At 33.4% G+C, this 16690-nt stretch overlaps 2 protein-coding genes across 2 annotated transcripts; both read left to right on the top strand.

Annotated features, from left to right (window-relative positions):
* Window positions 1–4831: 4831 nt before the first annotated feature.
* On the top strand, window positions 4832–11588 carry LOC123913166 (phosphatidate cytidylyltransferase 4, chloroplastic-like). The gene is made up of 8 exons (XM_045963774.1): window positions 4832–5181; window positions 6033–6301; window positions 7379–7569; window positions 8602–8726; window positions 8960–9093; window positions 10334–10449; window positions 10740–10843; window positions 10976–11588. The coding sequence occupies exons 1-7, from the start codon at window positions 4936–4938 to the stop codon at window positions 10829–10831; spliced, it is 1173 nt and encodes a 390-aa protein (XP_045819730.1). The 5' UTR covers window positions 4832–4935; the 3' UTR covers window positions 10832–10843; window positions 10976–11588.
* A 1282-nt stretch (window positions 11589–12870) lies between these two features.
* LOC123913165 (CBL-interacting serine/threonine-protein kinase 10-like) lies at window positions 12871–16003 on the top strand. The gene is made up of 2 exons (XM_045963773.1): window positions 12871–13180; window positions 13671–16003. Exon 2 carries the CDS (start codon window positions 14118–14120, stop codon window positions 15501–15503), a length of 1386 nt encoding a protein of 461 aa, XP_045819729.1. The 5' UTR covers window positions 12871–13180; window positions 13671–14117; the 3' UTR covers window positions 15504–16003.
* Window positions 16004–16690: the final 687 nt, after the last annotated feature.

Here is a 16690-nt window from a genome sequence, read left to right as displayed (position 1 = left end):
GAGTGAAAGAAGTAGTAATTGAGGGTAGTAGTAAGTGTGAAGAATAATTGTAGAATAAAAAAATATTTAAAAAAAAAATCAAAAACTCTTCTCTCTCTCCCTCCCACGCAGACCGAAAAAAACAAAATATTCCCTTGATCAATAGCGACATTGGGACCGTCGCTATACAATGGTCAATGGTGACATTGAGAGTGTCGCTATACAACAGTCAATGGTGACATTGGGAGTGTCGCTACTCCCTCTCCCTTCTGCGACGTCAGTTTGTATTCGCTGAGGGGGTATTACGGGAAATAAGTTTGAGAGGGGGTATTACGGGAAATAAGAGGGGCCTAGGGGTATATTTTGGGAAAAAATTGTCATCTATATATATTAAAAATGTAAGTTTTAAGATGGGGCAATTCTAATCGATAGAGCACTTCAAAAAGTTTATTTTTGATATGAGTTTCATGCAAATGATTTATAATACGAAAACATGTAATGTATTGTCTTGTGACAATTCAAATGTTTTCAAGCAATCGCTATCACAAACAATATTATTGTAATCTTTGTTGCGACAAAATTCAAGACCCATATGAATAGCTCGCAGCTCAGCCATTAACGTATTACCTCTAACTTCATAGTGAGAAAAAGTAGCCACCTAATCACTTTTCTGGTTGCGAACAACCACACTGGAACCCAAGCGCAAAAAATCTTATAGAAAACAAACATTCACATTTAGTTTGAGAGTACATTCTAGAGGAGGGCTTCAATGAACTAAGAGACGTTATGAATGTAAATTTGTCACAAGACTTGGATATAGCAAGTCACACATTCAACATACAAGACAAGAGTCGTTTGCACTACCTCATGGATATGTTAATATTGGTCCTCAAAAATAATATTATTTCTCTGGTAATCACTAATTTATTTTATTTTATTTTTGCTAATAAAAATTTAAGGTGAGGGAATAATGTCTCGTCCAAAGTAGAAAAGATTTTGAAGGTTAAAGATGATTAAATCTATAATCTCTTGGGATCGAGTACCTATCTTTTTAGCTTAAGTTTAAAATTCAGATCAGTTAACGACCTAATCAAGGTATCACCAGGTCATTACTTAAACCATAAATGATTGTTGACTCGGTTTATAAAAAATTAATTTTAAAAAAAATTAGACATACAGTTTTAATATTTGAAAATACATGTTATACTAAATTTATTGTTATTTTATAAGTCTTGAAAAAAATTAATTTATAACAATTTATTTTTTAAAAATAGTTTTTTCGGAAGATATAAGTGCAATATTGATGCATCTTTTTCATCATCGCGAAATTGTGTAGGTCTTGACATGTGCATCCGAGACAACGAAGGTCGATTTGTTCTTGCTAAAACGATGTGGATATCGCCTTTGTGTAATGTGGACATGGGAGAGGCTTTAGGCCTCTTATATGCTATCATCAATTGGGTGCATGATTTGCAACTAGAAGGAGTTGATTTTGCTCTTGATTCGAAGAGAGTGGTTGATTATTTCCACAAAGGAATGAATGACGCTACTAAATTTGGTGATGTATTAGTAGAATGTAAGCGTCTTTTTGGTTTATTTTTTGAAAATTCTTGTGTTGAATTTAATAAGAGACAAACAAATGAGATAACTCATGCCCTTGTAAGGGTAGCTACATCTATAGCTAGTTCCCATATTTTTATTGATGTACCAAAATGTATTAACCGGTTGATTATGAATGAAATGCTATAAGCATCCTTTATTATGATTAATATATATATATATATATATATATAGGGGTTTTCTAACTTAGACCCTAGTTAGGTCTAAGTTAGCAAGGTGCACCTTTTCAATTGGACCAAAATACCCATTCTTTTTAATTAATTAACCAAAATACCCATTAATAGACGCGAATCCAGTGTCGCGCGCGTACCGAAGGACCATGGCTACAGACCGTTGATTTCCATCAGACAGCCAAGATCTGATCTCATCAAGACTGTCTGATCATTCCGACAGCCCAGATCATCCTGATCCATCAGATTCCAGCGCGTGCGCCACACTGGATTACACCCTGGAGAGAGAAAAATTTGCTTTTTAAAAGTAGGACACGTGTCACACAATGGTTGGCTGGACGTGATTTTTGTTCATTTAATACTTTGAACTCAATTATTTCGTTGTAAATTAATTTTTTATTTTTATTTTTTTTATACCAAAATTCATAATTTTTTTTTTCTACAAATAGAGACTTGGTTCGTTTGATTTGGACACCGAAAAAAAAATGTAATTTTTCACTACCTTAATCTCATTTTTTGTCTACTAAATACGTTACTTGTGTGTTCAAATTTAACACGCACCACTCAACCAACTCACTGAAACCATTATACCAGGAAAATAGTAGATAATATTCTGGAACTTTTGGTATATTTTATGAAATTTTTGGAGACCTGAAACTATTTTTAGTTAATTAAATGAGATAAAACGGTAATTAAAAACTAATGTTTGCTTCTGAAACCATTTTACTGGTAGAATGGTTGCACATAGTTGTATTCTGAAACCATTTTACTGGTAGAATGGTTTCAATGAGTAATTTATTAATTGTGTTTGCTTCTGAAACCATTTATCTGGTACAATGGTTTCAGAGAGTTGTAATCTGAAACCATTTTGCTGGTAGAATGGTTTCAGTAAGTTGATTATTAGTTATTTGCTTCTGAAACCATTTAGCTTGTAGAATGGTTGCACATAGTTGTACTCTGAAACTATTTTACTGGTAGAATGATTTCAGTGAGTAATTTATTAATTGTGTTTGCTTCTGAAACCATTTAGCTGGTAGAATGGTTTCAGAGATTTGTACTCTGAAACCATTTTCCTGGTAGAATGGTTTCAGTGAGTTGATGTAAAGTAGTGAAAAATGAGATTAAGGTAGTGAAAAATTGGGTTTTTTTTTTTCTGTGTCCAAATCAAACGAACCAAGTCTCTATTTGTAGAGAAAAAAAAATTATGAATTTTGGTATAAAAAAAAAATAAAAAATTAATTTACAACGAAATAATTGAGTTCAAAGTATTAAATGAAAAAAAATCACGCCCAGCCAATCAGACAGCGACACGTGTCCTGCTTTTAAAAAGTAGATTCTTCTCTCTCCAGGGTGTAATCCAGTGTAGTGCACGCGCTGGAATCTGATGGATTCGGATGATCTGGGCTGTCTGATTGATCAGACAGTCTTGATGAGATCAGATCTTGGCTGTCTGATGGAAATCAACGGCCTGTAACCATGGTCCTGCGGTACGCGCGCGACACTGGATCCTCGTCCATTGATGGTAGTTTGGTTAATTAATTAAAAAGAATGTGTATTTTGGTCCAACTGAAAAGGTGCACTTTGCTAATTTAGACCCAACTGGGTCTAAATTAGCAGCCCCCATATATATATATATATATATATATATATATATATATATAGGATGTATACTATGAGAATGGTAAAGATATATGAGAATATGAGAATGAATGACAACCATTAGATTTAAATGAAGGAGTATGATTAGAATCATGTGATTGTAATGTGACATTATCATTCCATTCAATTTTCTCTCTCCTCCAGTATCACAATTATTGAGCGCGTTGCTTCTTCTTCTGGTTGTCTCTCCAGCTCTTTCACCTTTCCGGCCGCCGTATCCTTCTTTTCAGTTCCAGCGGCTGTTTTCTTGCTCTGTCACCAGTGTTTTCTCGTTTTAGGTCGCCGTCTTTCTGCTTCGTTTATGATCGCTCTCTCTGTCTCCATCTTTTTCGCCACATCGTTCTCCTTTCCTTTTCGTGAGCACCTCAGGCGATGCCATTTTTATTCTCCGGTCTACCACACAGTCATCATCCTTTACCTATCCCCTTTTCTTTTATCAATTTCCCATCTGTGTTCCTTTTCCTTTCAACTTCACCATTGACTTGATATTGGGTTTAGGGATTATGGGTTGAAAATTTTATCATTTTAATTTCTTTTTAATATAATAATTAGTTATGTGAAATTTATTTGATTTTTATGTGTATAAAATTGATATGAGGGATGCTGTAAAAAAAAATTGATGAGGGATGCTTGTTAATATTCCAATAATTATGCAGAGTTTGTTGTTATGATAACTCAATAATCTGTTAAAAAAACAAATTTTAAGTATATTCTATTTCATGAGAGACCTTGCAAGTTGAATGAGATTCATATTGTTAGTAGATTGAACCAGCATCGATTGTTTAGTTTGTTATTGGATAAATCAGATTTGGGTGGAAATTGCAGATGAGAATAAATCGAAGAAGATGAAATGCATTTAAGAGAAATAATTGACTAGTGTTGAGGCGTGTGTGTTGCTTTTAATCTTGACCTTTGAATTTTAATCAAAGGGTTAATAATTATTCTCACCATTCTCATATAACTTTGTCATTCTCATGTGATACATCCTCTATATATATATATATATATATATATATAGTGATGAATTTATTAGTATATTATATATATATATATATATATATATATATATATATATATATATATATATATATATATATATATATATAGGGAATATATCAATCAAAATCATTACATATTCAATTTTGTTAAAAACTAATAAGGATGAATCTGCGAACAGACTCATAGAATCCGAGTTAAATTCATTGAATCTACACTTATTTTTTTTTTGGTATTATCTACACTGAATTTAGTTAAAAAAATGAATGATCGGAGTTCGAACCTCGACCCCGATATACAATTTTTTTTTAAAAATCTCATGAAAACAAAATTTGATAATTTATATGACCAAAATATATTTCACACTAGAAATAAAATAAAATAGAAAACCTTGTAACCAACGATAACGACCGAATGATAATTCAATCAACTATCTAACAGTTTAACAAGTACTGCAAACTCACTCATCCCTTTCCCTCGTTTGTGTCACCGCAAAGGGTAACTCGGTGTGATGACTCACCCAGGACTCACCAACTCGCTCTCTCTTCATCATCACAATTTCATTCCCAATTATCGCCCCTTCTCTTCTCAATCTCAAATTCTCCGTATTTCTTCTTCTTCATTCGCCAAACCCAAACCAAAACCATTATTCCTCCGGTTCACTCGCCGAATTATCGAACCGCTTCACCCCCGGTTCATTGTCTCCGCCGTCCATCAATCTGAACCGGAACGGCTTCCTCCACCCAATGCCCAAAAGGTACTTACTTGCTCGCTGCTTATTCAATTCATTGCTTAAATTAAAAAAAAAAGATTATTTTTAATTGTTTGTGAATAATATGATTTTGAGAATTAAATTTGTGATTTTTTATTAATAGTTACTATGAACTTGTTAGCAAGTAGACAATTATGATAATTTATTTGTGTAGTGTAGACAGAAACAGTTAGGGACATAAGCAATACAAAAGATACATTCTTTTTTTTTGGACTGAATTGTGAATATATATACACTCCATTTACTTATGTGTAATTATGATTTACTTTTAATTAAGATTATTTTTATAGTGTATGTTTGGTTTTGCGGTGAGAAAAATTGATTTTGAGTGTGCATGTTTGGTTCTGTGATGGTGAGAATTTATTTCGGTTAAACGTGAGTTGAATTTAAATTGGTTTATTTTTGGATATGTTAATATAAAAGTGATTCTTTATAACTCAATTCTACACCTCTAGAATCAATTTTGGATCCTCCAAAAGTGGAACGAAACATAAACAACTTAGCATGGCTACTAAAATAAACAAAATGCCGTTTACTATATTTGCGTGGTAGGTTTCAATTTTGTGTGTGGGAGTAGTGTAATATGATTTATTTGTTTTGGTTTTCTTACTTTGACCGTGAAGAAATGGTGAATTTTTGAAGTTGGTTGGATTTTAATTTCATCGTAAAAATTTGAGGAAGCATTTTTTATCTAGAAATTTTAAAGAACCAATGAAAAGTTATACTAGGTGATGTACTTGCATTTGTTTTTTACTAAGCATGCATGTGTAACAGAATATAGTCTCTGAAGTGGGTGCTACTAAGGAGTTAACGGAAGCCGTGATTTGCCCTTGTAGGAGGATTTGCTCTTGAAATCTCAACAGCAAGGTAGTCAGCTTAGGAACAGAGTTGTTTTTGGACTTGGCATTGGGATTTCTGCTGGTGGTATTGTGTTGGCCGGAGGATGGGTTTTTGCAGCAGCTATAGCCGCAGCTGTCTTTGCTGGTGCACGTGAATATTTTGAATTGGTAAGGAGTCGAGGAATTACAGAAGGAATGACACCTCCTCCGCGATATGTGTCACGAGTCTGCTCTGTCATTTGTGCCTTAATGCCATTGCTTGTCATGTAAGATTAAAAAATGTTTCCATGAGTGCTTATATCTGATAATCTCTATTATACGTTGCATTTTTCCAATTGCAGGCATCATGTGCATAGCAATGTTTTATATGTTGAATGCAATTTATTTTGGGTTTTTTCCATATCATATATACTCTTTGTGGTATCATAAACTATAATTGAAATAAACTAAAAAATGGTAGATGAAAGGATAAATAAACTTTCCATGATTCTGGAGACGGTTCTTTTCTGTATTTCTTTTCTTTGATCTTCCAGTTTCTTTCTAGTCTAAGGCATGGGTTACAAATTTGTCTTTTCTTGTTCATGTATGATGTGTGTGCTGAACGAGCTTTACACTGAACACCATCCGTTTTGTAATCTGCATGCTAACATGGAGGGGTCAGGGCACTATATATCTGTGACTGGATAGCTTTAGCTATGAAGAAGATGGCATATCAGTATCATCACCCTTTTTTCTTGTCATCTTCTCATTCTCCCTTTCACAATTCTCTTTATGTGCTTTGTTCCTTCTTCATGATCCATCTTGGTGGTAACATAAACTATTTGCTTAAGCTTAACCGTAGGGCATTGTTTTTTTAAACTTATGTTTATTGTTCCTCCTCCTACATTGCACACCTTTAAACAGTATTGAAGGGACATCAACCTACCAACAAGACATATTTCCCGTTTTACCTTTGGAAAAAAGAAGCTTGAGGATTTAAGTGCAAGAAGGATTTTGGTGACTGTTGTTGGGGAGAAGATCAAGATGGGTTTACACCCTTAAAGGGGGGTCACATGACTCCTGAGTGCACATGTGCTGCAAAATTCTGCCATCTCTGTCAGAAAATTTGATGTCAGGGGGTTTTCTCTAATAAAAGAAAGTTTATTTACCAAATATAGAAATGACCCAAACTTCTGGGGTAGTATGTGTTTCCCTTTTATTTATAAGTTTGCTTTTATCTGTATTGCGTGAGAACTTGTGTAGCGAACATCTAAAACAATTTTTTTACATGCATTACTTCAGGCATGAAAGACTGATAGATGTTGATTGCTGATTTATTAGTATCTATTTCTGTTTCATACTAGGTATCTTGGTCATATTGATGTTTCTGTGGCTTCTGCTGCTTTTGTTTTGGCCATGGCATTACTCGTGCAAAGAGGAAGTCCCCGTTTTGCACAGCTAAGCAGTTCCATCTTTGGACTATTCTATTGTGGATATCTTCCATGTTTTTGGGTTAAGCTTCGATGCGGTTTAGCAGTTCCTGCCTTGAATACAAGTAAGTCATTTACCTCTGTAGTTCTCTTTCAATTTTAGTTCTGTCCATTGTGGCACTGGGACGATCAGATGCATTTCTCTATCATCAATAAAAAAATATTACCGATGCCACTGGTTATACATTTCATTGCTAGTTTATATTTTTGTAGTAATAGTAGTTTCAGATACTTACCTCAGCTTCAGTATATTTTTCAGAAAACTGTAATTAAGTAATATCAGTTGTCAGTCGAGATCCTATGCAGAATTGGAAAGGGGTCATAAAATCATGAATCAGGGATCATAATAACACAGATCGTAAGATTCTACTAATTTCACAAACTCGTACATAAATGCGTATAGATTCATATATTTGCATATAAAACATCATAATTAAGTAATAAAACTCAAATTTCATTCAAAATACTTAATAAAACTCAAATTTTGGATTATAAAATTCTTAATATAAAGTCATACAAAAGTCATAAATGCCACAAACAATTAAGATTTATAGCAGGGAAATGGTTGCTTGCAAGTGTAGCGAACAGTACTTGCAGTTGCAGATAGCAGTACCAAAGAGAATTCTGTTTATTTGTATACAAATCATAGACATAGAAAAACAAAGCCAGGTGAGAGAGTTCATGCGCAAAACGCAACAGACAGTAGCGAAGACAACTATGTTCTCTTGTATCCGAAACAGGTCAGAACACAATGTGGGAGAGGGAGTTCGTACGGAGAAGTTGGGCGGTTTTCCACAACTAAATATATATGTAGTGGTGTTGGTGTCCTTTGTTTCTAAATTATCAGTCTCAACGTGTCTGTGTCTGTGCTTCATAGCTCGCACGATTTCGCATGATGACTCGCAATCTTGACTGCCATATGCAATCTGTAGCATCTTTTAACAAATTTTTACCAAACAATATTTTGATTGTTATAAATGATATCTGTCCGGCTTATTTTTTAATAGGATTCAATATTCCACCAATAATATCATGCTAACGGATTCGCTAACTTCACTTGAATTAGAAAGTGTCCTTAATAAATTATTATTTTGTAGAACTTGGAGCAACATGGCCTGTTCTTCTTGGTGGTCAAGCTCATTGGACAGTAGGTCTTGTGGCAACTTTGATTTCCATAAGTAGCATAATTGCAGCTGATACATTTGCATTCCTTGGTGGCAAGGTATACAGGCTAATTAGTTTGCAAAAATAACCATTTCTATTTTTTCCTTTTCAAAAGTATTGTGTTGTGGCTGTAAAGTCGGTGATAACTAGTTCTTATGAATTTTGCATGATATTATTAATTATTAGTTTTCCTTCATTTCACATTCAGATGGCTTGTTTCTTATTTCTCTTAAAAAATACATGCTTAATTAATCCGGTCTTCAATTATGAAACTATTTTTGTATCTTGCAGACATTTGGGAGAACGCCACTTACTAGTATAAGTCCAAAGAAGACATGGGAGGGAACTTTTATAGGATTTTGTGGGTGTATAGTTACTTCTGTTGTCCTGTCAAAAGTTTTCAGCTGGCCAACATCATCATTGAGGTACACTACCTGTTCTTGAAGTTAATGTCAGTGTGTTACTTTTTTCTTTTCTTTTTTTAACAGAAGTTTTATTCCAAGGTGTAAAAAAGTAAAAGGGGTACTAAACCCAAGGTATAGGATAAAGTACAAGCAGTACTAAACGCACCTGACAAACCAGAGGAAAAAGAGGCCAAAGAAACAAAAACAGCAAAAACCAAAACCAACGCCCCAAACCACACACACAAAAAAAAGAAGTTATCTAAGAATACAATCAAAAGGGTTATGAACCCATTCATAGTAAAGACAAGGTAACCCCTTCTTTTTAGTCAACCACGACCAGGACAAATGTTTAATTCCTTCTACCACCTCCTCAACCAACGGAGACTTAGCTGAAAAAATGGAAAAATGATCTCATTACAAGCCCTCCAAATAGCCCAATGGACCGTACACCAAACCAGAAGCATCCCTTTCAACATCTTTTTATTACTAAACTGATAACAAAAGGATTGAAGCAGATAGAAAAGAGTCCTAGGCAATACAGTTGTAATTCCGAACCAATTGAAAATGTTGTACCAAATTTTACTAGCAAAAGCACAAGTTACAAATAAATGGTCCTCACTCCTCAGCTTCCCTAACACCCGGACACCATACACAAGGCGGGTCTGAATCACCTCCAAAAACACCCCTGACAGCAAGATTAGCTCTTATAGGAAGCCAACCCAAAACCAATTGCCAGGAGAAAACTATGACTTTTGAAAGAGCATAGCTAAGCCACAAATTGCCTAACCCCCGTCTGGTATTTAAATCCAAATTTAAAGAAGGATTCAATTTATCAGAAAGGTACATGTAAGTAGAATTAACCGTGAACCCTCCCCTATCATCGATGCAGCACTTCCAAGCATCTTCTGTAAGCAGAATCTGAGCACTCTGAATATGATTATTAAATTCGTTGCTAACTCCTATTAAACAGAAAAGCTCTTTCTCCACACAAAATTCCACTTCCACACCCCATCCTCCCAAGCACCTCAGTGTGTTACTTGTAATGAATTATGATGTGCCTAATGTAATTCTTTGTTTGGTTTGCTCATTAGTAACAATTTTTTCTTCTCATTACAAGGTTACTTATGTTAATCATTGAAGAGACTTATTCTAGTTTAAGATGAACTATTAGTAACAATATTTTCCGTGTAACTCTATATACATCCTTTGCAAAGCTATCAACACTTGTAGTAATTTGTGGTTTTTTTATGGGTTTTGTCAGCGCAATAGGTCTTGGCATTTTGACTTTCTTTGGGTCAGTTTTTGGTGATCTCACTGAATCAATGATTAAACGCGACGCTGGGGTGAAAGACTCTGGCTCACTAATACCTGGTCATGGTAATTACTCTTTACTAATTATTACTATTTCTGTTAGCAATGCATTATTTACTTTTCTTGATATAAGAAGGAATTTTACGAGAGCGAACAAAATGAAATATATTAAGATGATCTCTAGATTCTTATTTGGTCAATAAGTAATTAAAGATCATATGCATGAAAGTTTTGCTGAAGCGTATGTTATCTTGTCATTAAATACGAACAGCGCATGTTCAAGTTGCACCTAATTTTGTTTTCCATCAGAAAATATTTGAAGGGTAAACACATTTTATTGATTTCATCTAATGCAGGTGGAGTACTAGACAGAGCGGATAGTTATGTTTTCACGGGTGCACTTGCATACTCTTTTGTCAAAACCTTTCTGCCGTTTTATGGAGTATGACATGGAATAGTGGTCAGCGTCTCTTCAACTTAGTTTAGATTTCATCCATTTTTACTGTTTGAAACTATATATTATCCATAAATAGAAAAACAGTTGTGTAGTATCTAAACAGCATTACACTGACAATGTTGATATTATTGACAGCGAATCAAGTGTAAATGTTTACGGAAACTCGTGGGTATTTTACCTGGGATCAGAAGACATCAACCGCTAACATAAAATTTGCATAATCTTGTGGAGTGGAACAGATAGATGTTTTGTGAGAATCATCACTTGATCAGAAAAGGAGCAGCAGGAATTTCCTTATCATCCCAAGACAAGTTGACCATAGCTCAATGTTGTTTCTTTTTCGAGATTACACAAGCTCAAGGGTATGAGGATCAAGCAAGGGTAACATTTATTGTGTTGTGACTTGTAAATAGTTACTATAATTTGGCTTTGAAAGAGACAGAACGGTTGCAGTTGCTATAACTATTTTGATGTATGAGCTAACCAATGTCCCTAGGCAATAGTTAATAAGAATCATTGGTGCTAGTAATTATTTTTTGGGGATTATTGATATTGATACTAATAATAGCCTTGTTGTATTTTAGTGACAAAATTACCATTCACATGATTATTTTATAGCAAGTGTTAAATACATATTGCTTCGTCTATCTTGGAAGAGATGAAGAGGGTATGTAATTGCCTTAGTTTGGCATTATTAATGTTGATGCTGATGTACTTTACTTTTCAATGTGCATTTCATTTCATTTCATTTGGATGTATCATTAGATTAGATACATGGTGAAATGATGGATTTAGTTTGGGTGAGGTTCTGCACAATGCAAACCTATGTTTGTTTGTGATGTACACAGTAGTACATGTAGTACTCTTGGCATAACCAACGAATATAACTTGTACTTTGTGCCATATTTTATATATTAATATATTTTTGCCTCTTCAAACCAAAGATATCCTCATTTTCTATTAAGTTGTATTGATCCCATTGCCAATATTTAAGCTTCCTTTTTTTTTTAAAAAAATCCTATTGATTCTTTATATAATTAGATATACATTATTCCGGTTCTTCTTGCAGAAAAGAGGCTTGTTTACAAAATAAATTGAACAAAGATTATTATGAAAGATTTGTCTTAGGGATATTATTAATCTCGATTGTTTAATTAGATATACATTATTAAATCAATTAAACATAAGAAGTGCTCAATAGCAAAGCATTATTATGCAAATAATTAATATTAGGACAAAACTTATATGCATTTCCTTAGATGCAGTTTTTCCTGTTTCTCTCACAAAAAGGTAGTTATTTATATTTTATAATTAAAAAAAGAAAAAGAAAATTGTTTTTAAACAAAAATAACTTCTCCCATGTATCTAGCACAGTAAAAACTGTGTATATGAAACTGTACATAACTTTGGTCCTTAATATTAACTTATTTGAATGGCTGAATATATATATTTTTCATTTACAAAATCATACTTGAAATTCTACACACAAAAAAAAAGTTTTATCAAATAAACTTGTAAAAATTGTTTCAAAAAATAAAAATAAAATAAACTTGTAAAAACAAATGTTTTATCAAATAAATTATTCCACCAAAAATAAGTCATTTTTCTGCCCTCAATTTCCTACAAATCACCATGTGTTCATATGTCGGCATAAATATGTTATACGTGTAGATACTTTCAAACACAAAAGTCAATAATGTTTTCAATGTGTACATTAAAAATCTAAGTTTTTCTTTTTTTGGTCGAATTATAAATCTATCTTAAAGGTGAAAAAAATTGTTCTAAAAACAAAAAAAAAAATTGTACCATTAATAAATACGTCCCGCACGTCAAACAAGCATGGGAACGAACACGAATTGCTCGACAACATTTTTTTTGGTGCACCCCACAATCATACAAAAAATAAACAAATTTGTCCAAAATTATAAATTATCAAAGAAAATAAGAGCATCATGTTTATAAAAAATATTATCACTTTATTAGAATTTCTAATAACTTTTAAATATATATTTATCGTGAACCACATGTGTAGATGATATTTGTAAAATTGACCGGGAAAATAATATAATGATAATTAAAAATAGTAGCAAGCAAAGTAAAATAGTAGTTCACCAACAAAAAGTAAACTAGTAAGTAGTAACAGTTAATATAGTTCTAACTAACAAGCTTTTTTTTATCAACTATAGTATATTCTTAATTAACCAATCAATTCACTTTGGTTTCCTAATCCTTTGATCAAAATCTTAACTTCATATACAAATTTCTCTGACTTTGTGCCTTTGCCTGCATCAGCATCTTCACTTTGTTTCTTCTTATCGGTGCTTCCACCTTGTTCTTGAGGTTTGTCCATTAATTTATTTATTTATTTATTTTTTCTATTAAATTTTCATCTTCAATTTATGTGTGCAACTTTTGCATGTTCCTGATTCTTCTTGATGATCTCACCCTATCTCTCTAGCTTCTTTTTCTAATACAGTAACTTTAGAGGTTTCTTGGTTTGTTTCAATTCAATTCTTATGCTAAGTTTCTTATAAACTTATCATATTTTTAGAATATCAGTTACTTTATTACTTTCTTAAATTTTACCAAGACATGCTCAGGTGGTTAATGAATTCCTCTAGACGAAATTTTCGGGAGAATCTAAGTTTGATTCCTGGCAGGAACAATTCTTGGCCAAATTTTACTTATCTTCCGGCCGAACTCTTGATTACCAGACCCCCTTCTCCCGGGAACAAGTTTATTTTTTTATTTTTGAGTATTTTGAAATTAGCAGCTGATTTATGAACAATTATTGAAGTAGGTTAATGTTTTTTCTTTATTTGTTTTTCAGATTCTCTCTGCAAAGAAAAAAAAAAAACTGCTGAAATTCAAGCATAGATTGCTGAATTGCATCAACTTACAATTTTTTCAGTTGTGGTGGAAACTCGAAAGTGACACTTCTGGGAATGCCGAAAAGATGTACCTTATTGATTCCATTTCTGTCTATGAAATCTGTAAGGTGTTATATTTTCTCTCACTGTCTCATTTAATGCTTGAAAAGAGTGAATCCCAAATTTATACCTCATACATTAGTTATTCCTTGATGCACAATTGGCACACAAGTTTTTCTAGATTACCTGTTATGCTAATTCGCGATCGGTGTGAAGACGGTTGAAATTGAATCTTGAAAGTTGAAACATCTTTTTCTTATATGTATGTAGATACAAACACTTTAGTTTAGTAAAGGGTATAGAGTTTTAAGTGTGGTTAGGAAGTTAGTGTAAAATATTATACCGGTATGGAGAATGATATGAAACCGTATGTGTTAATGGAACAATATGAGTTAGGGAGGTTACTTGGTCAGGGAACATTTGGAAAGGTTTACTATGCACGGAGTAGGGTAACTAACCAGAGTTTCGCTATTAAAGCGATTGACAAAGATAAGGTTATGAGAGCTGGTCAAGCTGATCGAATCAAGCGCGAAATATATGTTATGAAATTGGCTAGACATCCGAATATTATACAGCTTTTTGAGGTTATGGCAACTAAGAGTAAAATTTACTTTGTTATCGAGTTTGCTAAAGGCGGTGAGCTTTTTAACAAGGTGGCTAAAGGAAAACTCAAAGAAGAAGTTGCACACAGATATTTTAAGCAGTTAATTAATGCGCTTGATTTTTGTCACAGTAGAGGTGTGTATCATCGAGACATTAAGCCTGAAAACATTCTATTGGATGAAAATGGGAATCTGAAGGTTTCTGATTTTGGGTTAAGTGCTCTTGTGGAATCAAATCAACAGGATATGATTCTCCGTACGCCTTGTGGCACTCCGGCTTATGTTGCTCCAGAAGTCATCAAAAGGAAAGGGTATGATGGTGCGAAAGCCGATATTTGGTCTTGTGGAATAGTTCTATTTGTTTTATTGGCAGGTTATCTTCCTTTTCATGACTCAAATTTGATAGAGATGTATAGGAAGATAAGCAAAGCAGAGCTAAAATGTCCGAGTTGGTTTCGACCGGAAGTGTGCACGCTATTAAGCGAAATATTGGATCCAAAACCCGACACTAGGATTTCCATAGAAAAGATTAAGGAACATGTTTGGTTTAAAAATGGACCAAATACTAGAAATAAAAAACCAAAAGTGGAAAACAGCAGTGTCTCTTCTTCAGGTACAGTTGTTTCTGATCAAAGTGATGAAAACAACAGTCCAGAAGCAGAAGCAAAGGAAGTGTCGGTCGTGCCAATTAGTATGAATGCCTTTCATATCATCTCCCTTTCTGCTAGTTTTGATCTTTCTAGATTCTTTAAAGAAGATGTTCAGAAAAAAGAAGCGAGATTTAGTTCGAAACTACCTGCATCGGTCATTATCTCGAAGATGGAAGACGTTGCTAAGCAACTGAGGATGAAAATTAAGAAAAAAGCTGCTGGTTTGTTGAAATTAGAGGGAGTCGATGAAGGTAGGAAAGGGGTTTTATCTATTGATGCTGAGATCTTTGAGGTTACTCCTAATTTCCATTTAGTTGAGGTGAAAAAATCAAATGGAGATACTTTGGAATATCAGAAAATATTGAAAGATGATATTAGGCCTGCTCTTCAGGATATTGTTTGGGTGTGGCAAACTGATCAACAACAGTTAGATCAGCAGGAACAGATACATGATCAGCAGCAACAACAGCCGCAGTCATAACACATTCTCAATTTTGAGATATCATGCTTATTGTCTGCGTACATTTTTTTTGTCGTTGCTAAAAAAAGTTTATGCAAGTTGGGTCTCGCCGGTTCAGAGTCAAGACAGGCTTCAAGGCTCAGAAAGTGCTGACAAAGGTATTTGCTGATTAACCAACGAGATCTTCATGTCGGCAGCAGGAGTTAAACCTATACCTTTGCAGGATATTTGTCAACTCCTTGCCAACTGGACTGTGTGTACATTACAAGGCAATGCTGTTTTCTCTTTTTCATAAAAAAAAAAAAAAAAAAAAAACTCAATTTTGAGCACATACATGATATAGCATTTCATGATGCCATGTTTTTTCTTTCTTTAAATCATGTTAAGATTTAACCGTCTAACATGACCTTACTGTAGCATACTTTCTGTTTCCAAAGAACATTTCTCAATTTTGCTGTATAAGGAGTTTTATTGAACTTTTGTTCAGTTTTAATTTGATGATAATTGAGTCTTGATGTGTATACTATATACCAACTTTACTACTTGTTCCTACAACATTTGAGCTAAATGGTGAGACTTTTGTTTAAAGGAAGAGTTCAGAGTTTGATTTTCACAATATCGAGGTTTTCACTATCAGAGCTTCCACGGAAAAAGCTTAATATCATTAACTGTTTTTGCCATGGAAGCCCAATCAATGAGAGGCATAGTATCAATGTCAATAACTAAATTGTGATTAATTTGTTGAAGGTTGGGTTTATGACAAAATTATTAAGAATTCACTTTCTCAAAATTAATAATATGGACACATAATATATAACACGTTTATATGATTTTAGATATAAAAATGTATATACTTCACAAGGATGAAGTTGATAGTTACTACCAACATAGAGAAAACTGTAAATTTGCTTTTCAAATAATCATGCTCTCTAATTTAGTTCAAGAAGTATAGGAAACCTGTTAAACAGTGTATAAAGAAAGCATTTCTCTAAGTTAGTTTGGATCATTTGAGAGGTGTTGAGTTTCATGTTGGCTCTCTCACACTTTAGACTTTGAAAGTTCAAAAACCATTTTTTTTTTAAATGATTCAAAAAACATATTTGTTTTAGAGCAGTTTAATGGAGTTTATAGTTATAATGTTACCAATGATGAAAAAATCATACTTCTTTTTTGAAAAAAATACAAATATGCCAAGAACAATACTTCCA

This window comes from Trifolium pratense, linkage group LG3 (genome assembly GCF_020283565.1).
Source record: "Trifolium pratense cultivar HEN17-A07 linkage group LG3, ARS_RC_1.1, whole genome shotgun sequence".
Lineage (NCBI taxonomy): Eukaryota > Viridiplantae > Streptophyta > Magnoliopsida > Fabales > Fabaceae > Trifolium > Trifolium pratense.
Note: the sequence above shows the minus strand (reverse complement) of the source record. Positions and strands in the feature narration are given on the sequence as shown.

Coding starts and splice junctions, on each gene's coding strand:
- LOC123913166 (XM_045963774.1), top strand. CDS start 4,936: ATGACTCACCCAGGACTCACCAACTCGCTCTCTCTTCATCATCACAAT. Junction 6,302..7,378: donor TTAATGCCATTGCTTGTCAT/GTAAGATTAAAA, acceptor GTTTCATACTAG/GTATCTTGGTCATATTGATG. Junction 7,570..8,601: donor AGTTCCTGCCTTGAATACAA/GTAAGTCATTTA, acceptor ATTATTTTGTAG/AACTTGGAGCAACATGGCCT.
- LOC123913165 (XM_045963773.1), top strand. CDS start 14,118: ATGGAGAATGATATGAAACCGTATGTGTTAATGGAACAATATGAGTTA.